General features: G+C 45.5%; 1 protein-coding gene across 17 annotated transcripts in view; it reads right to left on the bottom strand.

The window, feature by feature from the left end:
* Positions 1-14,685, bottom strand: part of TANC2 (tetratricopeptide repeat, ankyrin repeat and coiled-coil containing 2) — a gene marked incomplete at its 3' end in the record, with an annotated part of 279,985 nt that overhangs the window by 68,635 nt on the left and 196,665 nt on the right. For all 17 annotated transcript variants that reach the window (XM_082779048.1, XM_082779047.1, XM_082779046.1 and 14 more), the window contains 2 exons: positions 11,462-11,587; positions 1,640-1,921 (listed from right to left, as the gene is read on the bottom strand). In XM_082779048.1, the coding sequence (XP_082635174.1) occupies positions 1,640-1,921; positions 11,462-11,587 (408 nt within the window). The remainder of the gene's footprint in view (positions 1-1,639; positions 1,922-11,461; positions 11,588-14,685) is intronic.

Genomic DNA, 14,685 nt, shown 5'->3' with positions numbered 1-14,685 from the left:
TCAAATTTAACTGTGTTTCTATTGCATTTCTTTAGCCTGGCAAAGAAGAAATCAGCTTTACCAGTACAAGAGTCTGTTCACCAGACCTTTGTGGTTAAGATTTTCAAACCACTCATTTTTACACCCATAGGTACTCAAACAGAGTATTATTGAATGACATAAAGACATGCAGTACTTGATGATGCCCAATTGCCGTTTTCTTTATTTCAGAAACGCTTTAAAAGCAACAGACTCTACTAGCAGAAGGTTGTCCTGGATAGATTGCAGCAATGCATCCTTGAGATTGACTTGAAATCATAACAGAAACAATGACCCATTTAATGGTAAACAGCAACGGAGGATGACTACTGCCTACATAATTAAATCCTGACTGTATTAGCAATGATGCACATTCTTGGTTTTGAGCATACACCACCCCCTTCACCTGCGTTGTTTTTTCCGTGCCAAGAATAAAAAGTTTGAGGCTTTATTTATTCCAGTTTGCTAATGCTGATAACACAACTGCTGTAGAATTGTCAGGTCACCTAATTAGCATTTATTATTAAACATAGATTTTAGTAAGCATTGTAGACTTTTCCAGCATGCGAAATTAGTAAAACAGTTATTATCTTCTATAGCTAGACTAGGACTTTTCAAGTCTTTAGGAAATAAAATCTGTTGATTGATTCTAGGGTCTCCACCCCAACAACTAACACCAAGGAATCATTTCACTTTCAACTTCATGGATACACCAGAGCATGAACTAAAATGAAGGTGACCAAGGATCTTTTTCTTCTGTGCATGAAAGGTACAGGGAGCTTTCTCAATATCCAAGCCTTTAGTCTGGAAACAGTTAAGTACAGTAGACTGCTAATCTCCACAATCCCTCTAAGCAGGCTGGGGAGACATGCAGTTGGTGCACTGCAGAGTTACAGTTAAAATATAGAAACAAGCCCTGCCTTTCACTACACATTGTTCATTTAGCTCTGACAAGTGACACTACTCAACATGCCAGCATTCGGTGACATTTCAGATATTTCTACATGGCTAAGAGCGCTGGATTCCAGTAAATAGATTCGACTACAGTTTCTCTGAGATACAGTGACCTAGATCCTTAAAGATACCTTTAGGTATCTAACTCAGTATTTTTAGTCCTGTCTTATCCACTTACTGGGAGCAGAGTGATTTTAAAATGTTGTCATCCCCACCTGCAAACATGTCAGGGCAGAGTGATGTGAACTGGAGGGGACCCACAGGAGGCAGAGCTAGCCTTGCTGCCAAGCCCACACGGGCTTGTGACCTACCCTAAACTTTTATACCAAGACAAACTGAGATAAACCAACTGTATGGGAAGGAGAATGCATCAGGAGGGATTTGTATTAAAATAATTTGAGCAATTAAAACTGGAGCCTTCCTGATCAGAGACAATCTGTGATGTTTCTAAGCCAGGGAAAGCAGAGAAATTATCCTGACTCTTCAAACCATAGCTTTGGAGCACAAGTAGTATAAATAATGCTGGCAGGTGCTTCCTTCGCTTGGCAACAAAGGTTTAACTGAGTTCTTGGGTCTGAAGAGGAAAGGGATCTTTGCAGCAAAAACATTAGAAAAGTTGATGGAAAAGGTCTGTGAGTTTGGAAGACGTGCATGCTGTTGAACTTACGTTTCGGGGAGGCGTGCGGGCTATCTGAAGCGATCTGTCTCATCCGAGTGCCGTGGCAGCTGAGCGCAACCAGCCTGGAGATGATGGCCGTCTTCCCAAAGCCTATGTTGCCAACGATCACCACTCCTCGGTTAACGCTGGCGTTGGAGCTCTGCAGCTGAGCATCGATCTCGTGGAACACCCAGTCGCGGCCAACGAAGACGGACTCGGTGGTGATGCTGGGAACCTCGAAGAGCAGTGGTTTCAGAGAGATGTCAGGAGGTCGGTAAGGTGCAAAGCGTACTGTAAGGAAACACAGGGACAGAATGTAAGCGTTCATGGCACCAGAGTAAAACGATAGATCTGAAGCCGCTATTTAATCTTCCTTAGGAATCTTTTCATCGCAAAAGGTGAAAAGAATACAAGCTTGTTTATTGCCCACAGGTTTGCTGTTAAAAGTACTGGCTCTTTCCCAGCATTTTCCATCAAAGGAGTTCAGGGAATTTTACAGGAGAAAGTAGTTTACAACTGGGGAAAGTGGAGCTGGAGAAATGAAATTTCTTGTTCAAGGTCACCATAATTAAAGGCCCTGCCACAGGGCAGAAAGCTCTGCAAGGCAGCTGTCCCCGTCCCCTTGTGACACAGAACTGCATGCCCAACGTCACCTGTTCAATACAACGAGCACAAAAATCCTACAAGCGGTCAATCAACCTAAGCAAAGCTATCCCAACTCTTCCCCCATCTATAAATAAAACCGTAATTTTCCTGTATGACAATTAGAACATTTATCTTTTCATGAGGAAAATCCCAAATTTAACTCCATCTCCTTACGCAGAAAATGTTTTAAAAAGGCAGACTGATTTTAAAGCTCTACTGGCAGGCTTCACCATCTGCAGCACTGGTAATTGGCAAAAATTAAAGCGGCACAAGTCAATATAAATAGAAATACAGCTTCAAATATTTGCTTATGGCACCTCTTAATACAGAAAAACCCTTCCACCTACTCCTACAGTAGCCCCATCGAGCTCTGCCCCAGCAGATCTACCTGTCACATCCCAGGCAGGGAAGAGTTATATCAGGGCAGGAGCCTGGTGAAATTGGGCTATGCATGATCCCAATTTAGATACATTTAAGTGCATTTTGCTTCACGTGGGAGATGCAAAAGCAAACCCTAAGCAGTGTTACAGGCATTTTGTATCTTGTATCTTGGGATGCTATAGGCTCCCAGAGCCTCCTGAAAATCAAGGCAGCCAGAGACAGCTGCCCTCGAGTCGGCAGGTCTGCTTACCCTAGCTCCTCTTTCTTCACATTTTTCTGTCTGTGCCAGGCTGGAATACATCTCTCAGCCTCTAAAACTGGAATTATATGATGTCAAGAAATAAAAGATATGACAATTTGCTGAAACATGAAACATATGTGAGATGGAGAGCTGTGACTTCACTTTAATCTATATGAGCATCCTTTTCTGGTAGCTTCCCAATGGCTTCTCATCACAAAGGTTACAAATCCCAAGCCACCTTCATTACACCAGCAAACCCAGATTCCTAGCAGAAGATATGCCATATCCCACTGCAGGCTACAGCCACACCAGCAATGCAGTAATTGCTACCTTTTGTACAGAGAATCAATTACAGAAGAGCAAAAAAAAAAAACGAGGGAAAGGTATTGACAGTAATGATCCCTTGTCTCCCAATTAGGACGGAGGTCAGGACACCTCTGCCTTTTTGATCATTTCTAGAGTTTTCACATTTGCACATCTTCTCCTTTAATCCAAGACCTTGTTCCCCTACAGAAAACACAATTTACAAGGTGTACCTGGCTGTTTGGCCTGGGGGCACCCAGGCACCAAGGACGTTTGCTAAGACCCCCTGAAGAGCAGACTTAGGGCTAAGGAGCCTAAACAGAGGCTTCATCCCTGAAACCCCAACTTACTGCTTTCTTTTATGTCTGGTAGCGTTATAACATATCCCAAATTACAACCTGATACAATACTGACCACAGAAAATGCTGCACATCATTGGTATTTCACAGGAAGCACCGAGATGTTATTTTTGAATCCTCAGAAAATAACATCACAAGTCAGAGCTAAAAGCTTTATTTCTATCCTGCTGGTCCCCCATCCTGACTTCTAACCTAAGGAGCCTCCATGTTGTGTACTACGGCCCTGCACCACGTCCTTTTGCCACAGAAGACAAAAAATAAGCATTTCTTATCTTATTCAGGAGGACGAGCTCGTTTGCTGTGTCCCCCTGCCTTTGCCTTTCCAGCCTCACCTTCGGAGCCTTGAGGGAGGCACAAGGATGCTCCAAGGGGCACGGCTGCCCGGCAGCCCGGTCTGTGCTACTGGTGTGTGTCAAAAACGTGAAGCCATTCAAAGCAGACAGGTCAGCATCACTCCTCAGGAATGTAACTTACCTAGAAGACGATTTCCCCTCCCCTGAAGACTTCAGGGATTCGCAGGGATTGCTGTGTGCTTCCTGCCACTGAAATGCTCAACTCTACGGTTTGGATTTATTCCACCTTTGGGTTATAATAAAAAGCAAAACTAAGACCAAAGCAGCCTCAAAAACGCTTCAGGAACATTTGGGGGTGGAGGGAGAAGGTATCTGCCGTTCTTTCCATTTGGCACAAGCTATCTAGGGAACGCACACCTACAAAGAGTAACAACTACACACAGATCTGGTGCAAACCTGGTCTTAGGAAGATTAACTCACACGGCTCATTCTGCCTGGAAGACCCGTTACTGGGAGGTGGGACACAGAAATCGGAAGAAACAAACTGCTGGAAGCTCTTTGTGCTGGCAGGGACAGTTGCTGCTTCTTCACAGCAGCAGCTTATTTTAATTTCTTTATTGCTGAGACCATTTCTTAATGAAAAGCTTTCAGAAAGTGGCCACAAAGGCAGCAGGCGATTGCTGCCCAGGGAGGGGATGGTGTCACAGCGTGACTGATGTGGCTTTTGTCCTCATCCTCATCCTCATCCTCATCCTGGGGGCTGGCACCTGCTGGGATGGGGAATTTGGGCTCCCACTCCTGAATACCCATACCCGCACCTCACAGCCCCCAAACAGCAGTGGGAATCAGGACCGCCCACCAGGTAACTTCTCACCTGCAAACTCTTTATTTGAGGCATGATTCCTTCAAGTCAGGGCTAACTGAAGGGGCCGCAGCTGCAACAGCAGGACATGAGTTCAGCCCCAGAGCTGGGTGTGAGCCCCGAGCACCTCCCAGCCGTGCAGCTTTTCATACGATGCAGAGATTTAAGCGAACGCAGAGAGCTGTGGCAAATTTGAGCTGTGGTTCAGGAAGCTGACCTCAATTTGTTTTGAGATAAACTGGCCCACCATACAACTTCTAGATGTCCTCCCAGCCTATTTTAAACCAAACCCTGTGAAGCTGCAGAGGGGGAGTCCCGGAGCAGAGCTGCAGAAGGATTTAAGCAAAGCACTTGCTTTGCTGAGAGCTCTCTCTTGGCACAGTCCCACTCCCATCACTTACAGGAGCAGCTTCCAGTAGGGGCCGTTGGGTTTCTTTGAAGTCTTGGAGCCCCCAGCTACTTCAGAAAAGCCCATGCTTGGTTCAGCATCTGCTGAGGTCGGGCATTCCTTCAGCAGCTTGCCTCCTGCATGGAAGGGTTCAAAGCCCTGCAGAGCCCCAGGGCTGTCCCAAAGGCACTCGGTGGTGCAGGGCGCTCCCACCCCCGTCCCTGTAGTGAGAAACGAGCTCCAAAGGCTGAACTCATTGAAAATTACGTATCATGGTACAGCAGCGGGGTATTTCATCTACACGGGGAGAGGTGAGAGCTGTGCTACCACCCTGAAGCTCTCGCTGTAAATACAAACCTGGGTTTTGACCAACTGGGGGCTCTGCAGCAAGCCTCGTGCTCCGATGTGCGATCCTCCCCCAGGCTGTGCCACGCTCTGCTCTGCAAGCTATGAATGACCCAAGCGCCCGCTGCCTCGAGAATCCCCCGACTCATCCCTCCCCTTCCTCCTCCCACGTTTCAGCAGCACAGGACCTGCTGCCCATCCTGCGAGGCTCTGCCTTCGCACCCTGCAGCCTCTGCCCCAGCACCCCGACAGCTCGCCCCCGCTCCCATCCCACCCGCTCCTCAGACCCACCCCCTTATGGAAAACAGCTTGTGGTTAAGTTGTTAAGCATTTGGATTTATTTTTATTTTTTTTAATACTGCAGGCAGGAGTTGTATTTTTATTCCCACTTGCAAGCAACGAGCGTGCTTGAAGTTTACGTCAGCGAGGAAACGCGGAGATTTGTTGTGTTGGGGTGGGGATGGTTTGGGAGCGGGGGGAGCTCCGGGGCTGGCACGCGAGCGCAGCGGGACGCGCTGGCACAGAGGGTGCTGGAGAAGGGAGCTCCTGGTGCTGGCAGGGGACGAGCCAGTGGGTGGCTGGAGCTGGTGGGACCCCACGGCTCGGCCCCAGCTCCGGGCTGGGGGGCTCAATGCCAGGGGGTGGCACGATGCAGGGGTAATGGCACAGTGCAGGGGCAATGGCAATGCTGCACGGGGCCAGGAGCACCAGGTGAAGGGGGCTGGCTGATGTAAAGGACCTGTTTCAGCATTGCCTCTGATGGGAGAGATTTTTGTTCGCCTTCCACCACCGATGCTATATATAGGAGATGAAATAAAAATAATAATCGAGATTCCTCTTAAAAAACATCGAGCTAAGACTTGTGCTTGCTAAGCTACAGCTTTACCTCACGTGTGCGTGTATACGCGGTGTGTTGTGTTAGAGAGCGGTAATACATGATAATTTCTTCTGAAAGCAGATGTCTAACAGGTACCAAACGGTCCCAGGGGTAATGCAAAGACAAGACTGAGTAAATATGTAAGCTGTGGGATCCAACAGGCTCCTGCTGTACACGGTGGAAACAGATTCAAATCTTGATTTCTTTCCAGAGGTAAGAATGGGTATGAGGCTGGGTGACGACTACACCTTCGACCACTACACCCCAAACAGACAAAGGGCATCCTAAAGATTGGACGTGCATATATACACCTTGGATGTCACCTGGTATATGCAGTCCTAAAACAGGCTTAACAAAAGCCAGAGAAGAGACATACCCACTCATCTGCCAATATCCAACTTTCCTGCAGACCTCCCAACACCACTGATTGCTGACCACAGGGGAGCAAACTCCTTCAGGCAGCCTGGCGAGACCTTTATCACTCCCAGGCTTCACAATCGCGGGGCTGATGGAAGGCAGGGATGTTGGTAAGCCTCTTGCCATTAACTAAACACTCGGCGCCAGGTTCCTTTGCACATCAGTGCTGAGAATACGCTTCCTGTGCCACCAGCCACCAAAATCAAGCCCACATGCCAGGAGAAGACCCAGATATTTTGTCTGACTGTGCTGAGCTGCATCGTGGAGCAGGGTTGGCGGCTCTCAGCGCTGCCGTGCACATTCCTTCAAGCTGCTGCCCTGCAAATACCTGCTTCAAACCGCTCCTTCCAGCCAACGCATTTGCTTTGAAAGAAGAAAGCAGCATCAACATTTTCCTAGCTGGATCGTCTAAAAGGGTTATGAATTATTTAAAACTGTCATTGACTAATTGCAAGCTATGCGCCAGATCCTCATTAATTCCTGATGCTGTCTGCTGAGCCGCTCCAAAACCCTCCCCCCCTGTTACTATTTATTTTACGAGCCTCAGCAGCCGGCGGTCCCCGGGCAGAGGACGAGGCAGAGGCACGTGGCCGTGCTCCTTTCGGGCTGTGCAGCTCCCAGGGGATGAAATGTGGGGCTCTGCTGAGCTCCCAAGCGTGACCTCGACCGGCTCCACTTCGTAAAAGAATAAACAATTCTTTCATCTTAAAAGCTCGGCTTCTAATGAAGGAATGAATAAAGTAAAGACTGGTAAAGAAACATGTCATGGATCACGAGGGAAGGAAATGCAGAGAGAAGGGGGGCTGCACTGTAGCCTCAGCATTCGGGGCAGACCTTGAGTAAAGGATAAACCCATAAAGAGGACTCTATAAAAGAGGAGAAGATGGTTCAGAAATATTGGGTGAGGATGTGTGCACATATTCTGGACAAACTGTATTGAGGCACTTGGCTTTATTGAGGCACTCATTGAAAGTGTCTGAGGCAATTTATTGAAACAGTATTGAGGCACTTGTGAATAAGCTGCCTTTTCATCCCTAAAACTTGCTGGGATTTATATTCATTTTTAATCAAATATTTTAATAGAACTTAAGCCAGAGTATCGCAGAAATACCCAGAACTTCAGATAACATCTTAAGGTAAATTAAAGCCCTACTCCTATAGATGTGTGTAGAGGAACGCAGTGCAAGGTCTGGCAGTGTGGAATTTTCTCACCATATAATAGAGCTGATAAAATGCTGTGCAAGCTTTGGTACAGCCCGAACAATATATTCTAACCCCAAGCTCAAACGCTGTCTACCATACCTGTCCTGGCTCTTTTTTGCATCTGAAAGCATCAATTAAATCCCAGTGAGGTTGGCTGTATTATGGGCACGATTTAAAGAAGCCACTGGGCTGAAGACAAGCAGGACAAAGTCAGACAAAGGCCCATCCTGCTTTAACACACAGGTCATTCTCTGCTACACCATGTGAATTTTTACTTATCTTAGCTTGTTGAAAGAATCTCAACTGCCTGTTCAGAAATTACGTCTTTTTACAGACTCTTCTCTCTTTAACCAGGATTTTTTCTCAGCTACATTGGCAATCGGCATCCACAGCTCACTACTTTGATATTTTGCTCTAGAAGCATTTCTGTTCTCATGTTACTTTCCCCAGTGGAAGATGTATCTTGCTGTCCAAAGAAAGCCCATCCAGGACGAAGATGCATGGCGTGGATATCGCCAATATGTGGAGAGGAAGCCCAGGCAAGAAGTGCTTCACTATTTATTACAATGAAATGCGGTTCTGAATAACACGGTATCAATCAGCATCTACCGTGCCCTTCGTTAAATAGGAACCCATAAATTAGTCAAATGTTTATTTCCTTTCCTTGCTTCAGACTGCAGCTTCTTCCAAGTGTCATCTTAAGTGTCTACATCCATCACCACGAAAGCAGTGCCTATTTTTCATGGACTGCGTGCCTGAAAAGGCTAAACTATTTTTTAACTTACCCAAAAGGCTACAGCATGAAAGAGACACCAAGAGGAAAAAAACAAACAAACAAAAAAAAAACACAACAACACAGAAAATTATAAAAGAAATTTTAAGGAAAACATGCTATTGCCATATGGCCTACATTAGCCAACAGTCCTTTTCCATTGTAGTGGTTGGGTTTGAACACTTTCACCAGCCTCTCCTCCCCTACCCAACAAGATTCTTCTCCTACCGCATCAGCACAGACACTTTCCTCTTGGAGGAAAAAATAAATAAATCCTGATGGCAACAGTTGGGATGTTCTAATCCCATGTAATTTGGTTGCCATCTGGCTTCTGCTCCAAGGTACATCATAACTATCATCTTGTACTTCAGGTTACAACAACCCAGAATGGCTTCAGATTCTGATGGCTCGAAATAGTAAAACCAAGACGAGCATTCGCCATCCTATTAAAAACCTGCCACCAGTAAAAGTGCTTGTAATGCTCTTAGCTTTTGGGATTACACCTCAAAATTCCTCACCTGGTTAAAATAACTGATTTAACAGGCGCAAATAGCTAGGACAGTCCCCCATTTAATTGCTCTGCACTGGGATTCTTAAACACCAGGAACAAAATAAGTGGGCTGTAATCTATGCCACCAGATCCTGGGCCAGTAATTGCTTCATTATTTCAACAGAGTGCCAAGACCAGAGATATTAAAGTTAAGCCCAAGTTTAGCATTTCCAGTTGGAACAAAGTGCTGGTGATTCTAACAGCCCAGATCAATGCAATTTCACAATAATATCTGGACCACTGAGTACTGGGTGAGGGGGCACAGATATTCATTGAAATGAAAATATTTCCAAATAGTGATGCCTTGATTTTTTTTTCACATCCTCTTCTCTCCCTCCCCACCTCTTTTTAAAAATAGCACAGCTCCTCAACTAGCATCAGCAACAAGTTCCAAAAACCTGACACGCTGCTGCTATTCTCATGCAACCTTAGCAAAAAAAAGGAAAAAAAATAAGAAAAGGAGAAAGAAAATATGTAGTGCTACATGTTTTTCAAAAGTGTGTCTGGAAAACAATTTGATTCTGTTCCTACAATAAACTTTAATGTTTTGGATGCAATCACTGCAAATTACGAAGGCTTGGCAAGCTCTTCTGCTTGAACATATGGAAATTTTGTCTGTCAAAGTTTGCTTTCTTCACTTACTGCCTGCTAATACATTTTTATAACTGCCTCACCAGCCAATGTGATTTCATTACAGACTGCGATCCAAAACGACAAAAAAAAAAAAAATCAAAAATCAAAAAACACAACACTTTTTTTCTTGCAGTCAGGGGCTTACGTGCTTTGTAGAAATCCCAACTCTACCCCAGGTCCTGCCTGCGGTGCTGCTGAGCTAAACCCAGCCTGCTGCCTCCCGTGTCCTCACCCAAGGACGGTGGCCGTGTTCCCAAAGGAGACCCAAAGAAAGGGGGAGCTGCACGGACTGCCAAAAGAAACCGCTCTCCCTGCCTCCCAGGCACAGCTGCAACCCAAAATTCTCCCAAAAGAGCCAGGAATAGGATTTACAGTTTCATCCTCAGACCACCAGAAGACAAGGGGGTCAGAGAGGAGCCCTGAGCTCTCTTGGCCATTTACTGATGGGGATGAAGCCTTAACCAGGTGATTTGCTGCACGTGCAGAGCCACCACCATTACCAGAACAACTGTTTGAGGATAAAAACCAATGGAAGTGCTCAGATTAAAAGAGGGATGGAAGCTGTGTGGTGGGATGAAGCCTCAAGGACATACAGTGCTATGGCAGTGCCAGATCTGACCGGAGTGGTCTGGAAATAAAATCCCCAAATGTCAGCCCTGGTGCTTCTTCTCATTGCTAATGTCTTTCTGTGGAATTTGCCAGGAAGAACCGCAAAACTTTCCCCTCTCAAAAGGCCTTTCAGCAGTGAGAGGACCGCCTGAATGGCAGCATTGTGAGTGGCCGTAGCAGGGATGCTTTGGGGTGGTGGCTCCACGCACTGCACTGGGCTCCCGCTGCACGGGCACACCCTAAATTGCAAAGGGGGGCTGCAGCTTGTGCCTTTGTTCAAGAAATAAAGAATAATAGAAGTATTCCATCAAGCTTTCTCATTTTTCAAAAACTATCAAAGCTCTGTGTTAGCCCCAGTGCTCAGCGACAGGGAGCGCTGTTAGGGGAGCAATCAGAGAGAGGAATCTGGAGACATTTTGCAGGAATCCCCATATGTGATACAGCATTAAATGCATAGGGTAACGCAGATTGGGGGATGCCAACTGGATTTCCAACTGAAACACAGTTCAGGGCTCCAAAATCAAAGCACATGCTCTTCCAGAAAGGACAATTAGAGAAATGTCTGGGGCGGGCGGGATGGACCTCTGTCATCAGTGTTTGCTGGACAGCGGTGGGGGATGCATCTTTAGAGCAAGACTACACGAAGCGTGTATCTGGCAAACCAGGCATCTACTCAGCCCAGAAAAACACCCTCAAAACGTTCCTCCAGCGGCACTTCAGATTGTGGCACTGTTTCAGGAACAGCAAGGCAGCATCCAGCCAACCACCGCCAGACACAAGACACGAGTACTTAGTTTGCTACACATTTTTCTTCCTGATTTGGCCACACCACAGAAGAGGACACTGCAGGAGAGCCCCACTCTGACGTTTTCGCTTGCAAACCATTGAATCCCGCAGCTGCAACATGAGATCTCCCCCCCAGAGCCCCCATGGAGGCTCCGGCCCGCTCCTACCTCGCAGGTCCTGCTGTGCACGGGCGCCGGCCACGCTCTGCCGCGGCATGCGGAGGGACGTCCGCAGGGGAGTGTGCCTCTGCTCGTCCAGGTACGCCAGGTCCTCCAGGTGGGCCGAGCTGGTGGCTGCACGAGAAAGCAAAGGACTCCATCACACCCAGCTTTGAGATCCCACCTGCCCCACTCATTTTTCCTTTAAGCCAATCACACACAGTTGTATCTACATCGAGTCAATGAAGCTGCGATGAGGCAAGCCTAATTTCCCATAGCTGCGAATAAAGAAGTGTTTTGGTAACGTTTTCTCACGCCCCATTGGGGTTTGCTCTGGTTTGGTCTCCTGTTGAGGTTCATAAACAAAAAAGACAAGTGGAGATGCTTATATTGGATCTAAGCTCACCCAATCACAAAACTTACTCAACTGCATGTCTACAAACTTTGACAAAGGTAGTCAGCATTTCCTACTGCATAAAAGACGACTCAATAATGCATTTTATGCCACAGTCCACAACCCTCAGTTATTTCAGAGCTTCTTAGTTAGGATATTAACATCTAGGTGTTCATAAAGCCAGAATGAGTGGAGGAAAAATTAAACCTTCAACAGACCAGCAAAAACACACAAGTAAATGAGAAAAATGTTATCTGAACTAAAGAAGATAACTTTACTCTTCCAAAGTTATTTGCTCATGGGAGAATTTAGCTTTCTGTACAATGTTAGATTAAACAGGAATAATTTATTGGTCTCTGCTGAAGGTGCCATCACTACATGAATAAGGAAGAGAAATGGCAGCTAGAAACTTTATCTGTTCCTCTTGGAAACTGGCAGATAACACAGTGCAAGGGATTTTTTCTTCCATTTTTCAGCCCAAGCACTGCAGACAGGTTGTCCCCATGCCAGCTGGGCACACACCTCTGGGTGGCTGGGCTGCTGCTGTGGGACACGGCTACAGGCAGTGACCCCCAGGGCATTACGTGGAAACCCAGCAAATGGTGAGAAGAACTGGGTACAAACTGATTTTGCAGGTATTTAGCTCCCAATCCCCTGGATTCGAGCATGACCTCACCTACAGCATTTCCTATCAATATGTGACTTTCACAGCGATCATTTCACAGATCTGTTCCTGACATAACACTTTTTCTCAATGACTACAAATGTTTTCAAAATTTCAATATGAGAAGAAATAGGAAGGGAATCTCGCGGATTGATGAGAAATGCTTCTGGACCTTATCAGAGGGGAACATCTCACATTACATTTGCCACCGAGCTGCATTAATCAGTACAAGAAACAGTAATTGCTTTTTTATACAGGGATACGTGATGATTGGAAGACAGGAGAAAACGTGCTTTAAACAAAACAAAATTAGAACATTTGCACATGAATTTACCTACTATTTAGAAAGCGTTTTGCCATGTCACAGCACTTTTCAGTCAAGTAATTTACAGAATATTATAAAATGAAGGAATGAGAACTCCACTGCAAGGGAATATGATGTGCATTTATAACCAGAAAACTTAGATAGAAATAAAAAAGCCTTTGCAGACCAGCAGGTCTGTCCTTGTTCTGATAACCACTTCCAAAATTCCCAATAAACACTTACCAAAGGCAATCACTCTGCTCAATACTCAGTTGTTCAGCACTCTGTATCTGATCCCTTTTATTTTTTCTTTTTTGATAATTTCATTAGGGTTTTGTAGCAGAAAGAAGGTCTCAGTGGGAATAAGTGAACGATAAATGAAACAACTGCAACTTACATTTCATTCACTTCTTTAGTATTTGGTCACTTACCAGAACAAGATTACTATTTTAAATTGAAATAATTAATTGAATGACTTCTTCAAAGACTGCCTGTGAAGCTGATGTGAATTCTTTGCTGTGAAGTGAGTAAATATTTTGATATCGCTCTCTAGAGCAGTGCTCAGCACCGGACTTTGAATCCTTCCTCCTTGTGACACAAGATGCACCAACTGAACGAAACCAAAAGGCAGAATATTTCTAAGTGAGGAGAAGCATCTTTTCCACACAATCCCTAATTACCACATGCCTATCTTTACAGGGTCTTGCTGCAGTCAAAAACTAAGATTGAGAGATTGTAACAGGGTAGAGAGAAGGGCCAGTGATTTTAAATGCTGTTTTTAAAATAATACTCTATTATTTATAATTCTATTTCTAGATTATAACTCTTATAACTCTGCTTACAGATTTAAAAAAAAATAAAATAAAAGAGACAGAGAGGACAAAAGGTAAACAACAGGAATGATAAAAAACGAGGAGCTGAAGCATCAGAGTCCAGTTTTAGAAATCCTTAGTGCCCTTTTACCCCTCTAAAGTTGGTTAGGAGCTCCCTGTGGGGCATTAATTAGAGCTGAAGCTGAGCATTTAGGAGACGTGGATTTGGAGCAGACACCAGTGATGTGCTGTAAGCACCGAACCCACCGCCACCTGCTTGCAGGTTCAAGCCCCACTTGTGCTAAGGCCCACAAGCCAGCAGAACATGCCTTTGGGATGAAAATGTGTCCTTAATGCCCACTTTTTGCAGTGTAAATGAGCCAGGGTGGCTATAGGGGAACAGCAGATGCTACCACAGGAGCCAAAGGCAAACCTGAGGCAACCCCGGCCTTCATCCTCCACACCGCTGTGCGGCCTGTGCTATCGCAAGGCAGGGCCTGAGCACGTAATCCTTCCTTTCCAAATAAAAGGCTCTTTTCACTTCAGTCACTTGTCAAACAAGAAGACAAAAACCAGCTGGCCTTGACTCAGACTGACTTGTACATTTCGGATGTGCTGAAAAACCACACCGGGAACAACCCTGGTTGATCCTGAGAGAACTGAGAAAGGCAATATTCAGGCAAAGGAGACTTTTTTTTTTTAATAAAAAATAATCAAAGTCTGAATGCTTTTCTTTTATATTTGTAAATGACACTGCATTAAGCTTATGCAGACCACTAAATTGAGTTAAGGATTATCATCCTGCCCAGGCATATCTTCCACACTTGAATGGGAGTTATTAATGCCTTACACACGCAGCTCAGCAGTTTTGCTGCACCAAGGCTCCAGCACATACAATAAACAAACTCGCTGGCTGAAAGAACCTCTGTTTCTTTGTGAAGGCATCAAGCTTTTCCTTTACCAAATTCTGCTAAACATTCTCATGAATTCAGTTCAAGTTACCCTGTTGAAGCTGCTCCTGTTCCTTGGGGGCAGGCGGGAGAATGAAAAGAAAAGGGA

This window comes from Aythya marila (assembly GCF_965140915.1).
Source record: "Aythya marila genome assembly, chromosome: 25".
NCBI lineage: Eukaryota > Metazoa > Chordata > Aves > Anseriformes > Anatidae > Aythya > Aythya marila.
Note: the sequence above shows the minus strand (reverse complement) of the source record. Positions and strands in the feature narration are given on the sequence as shown.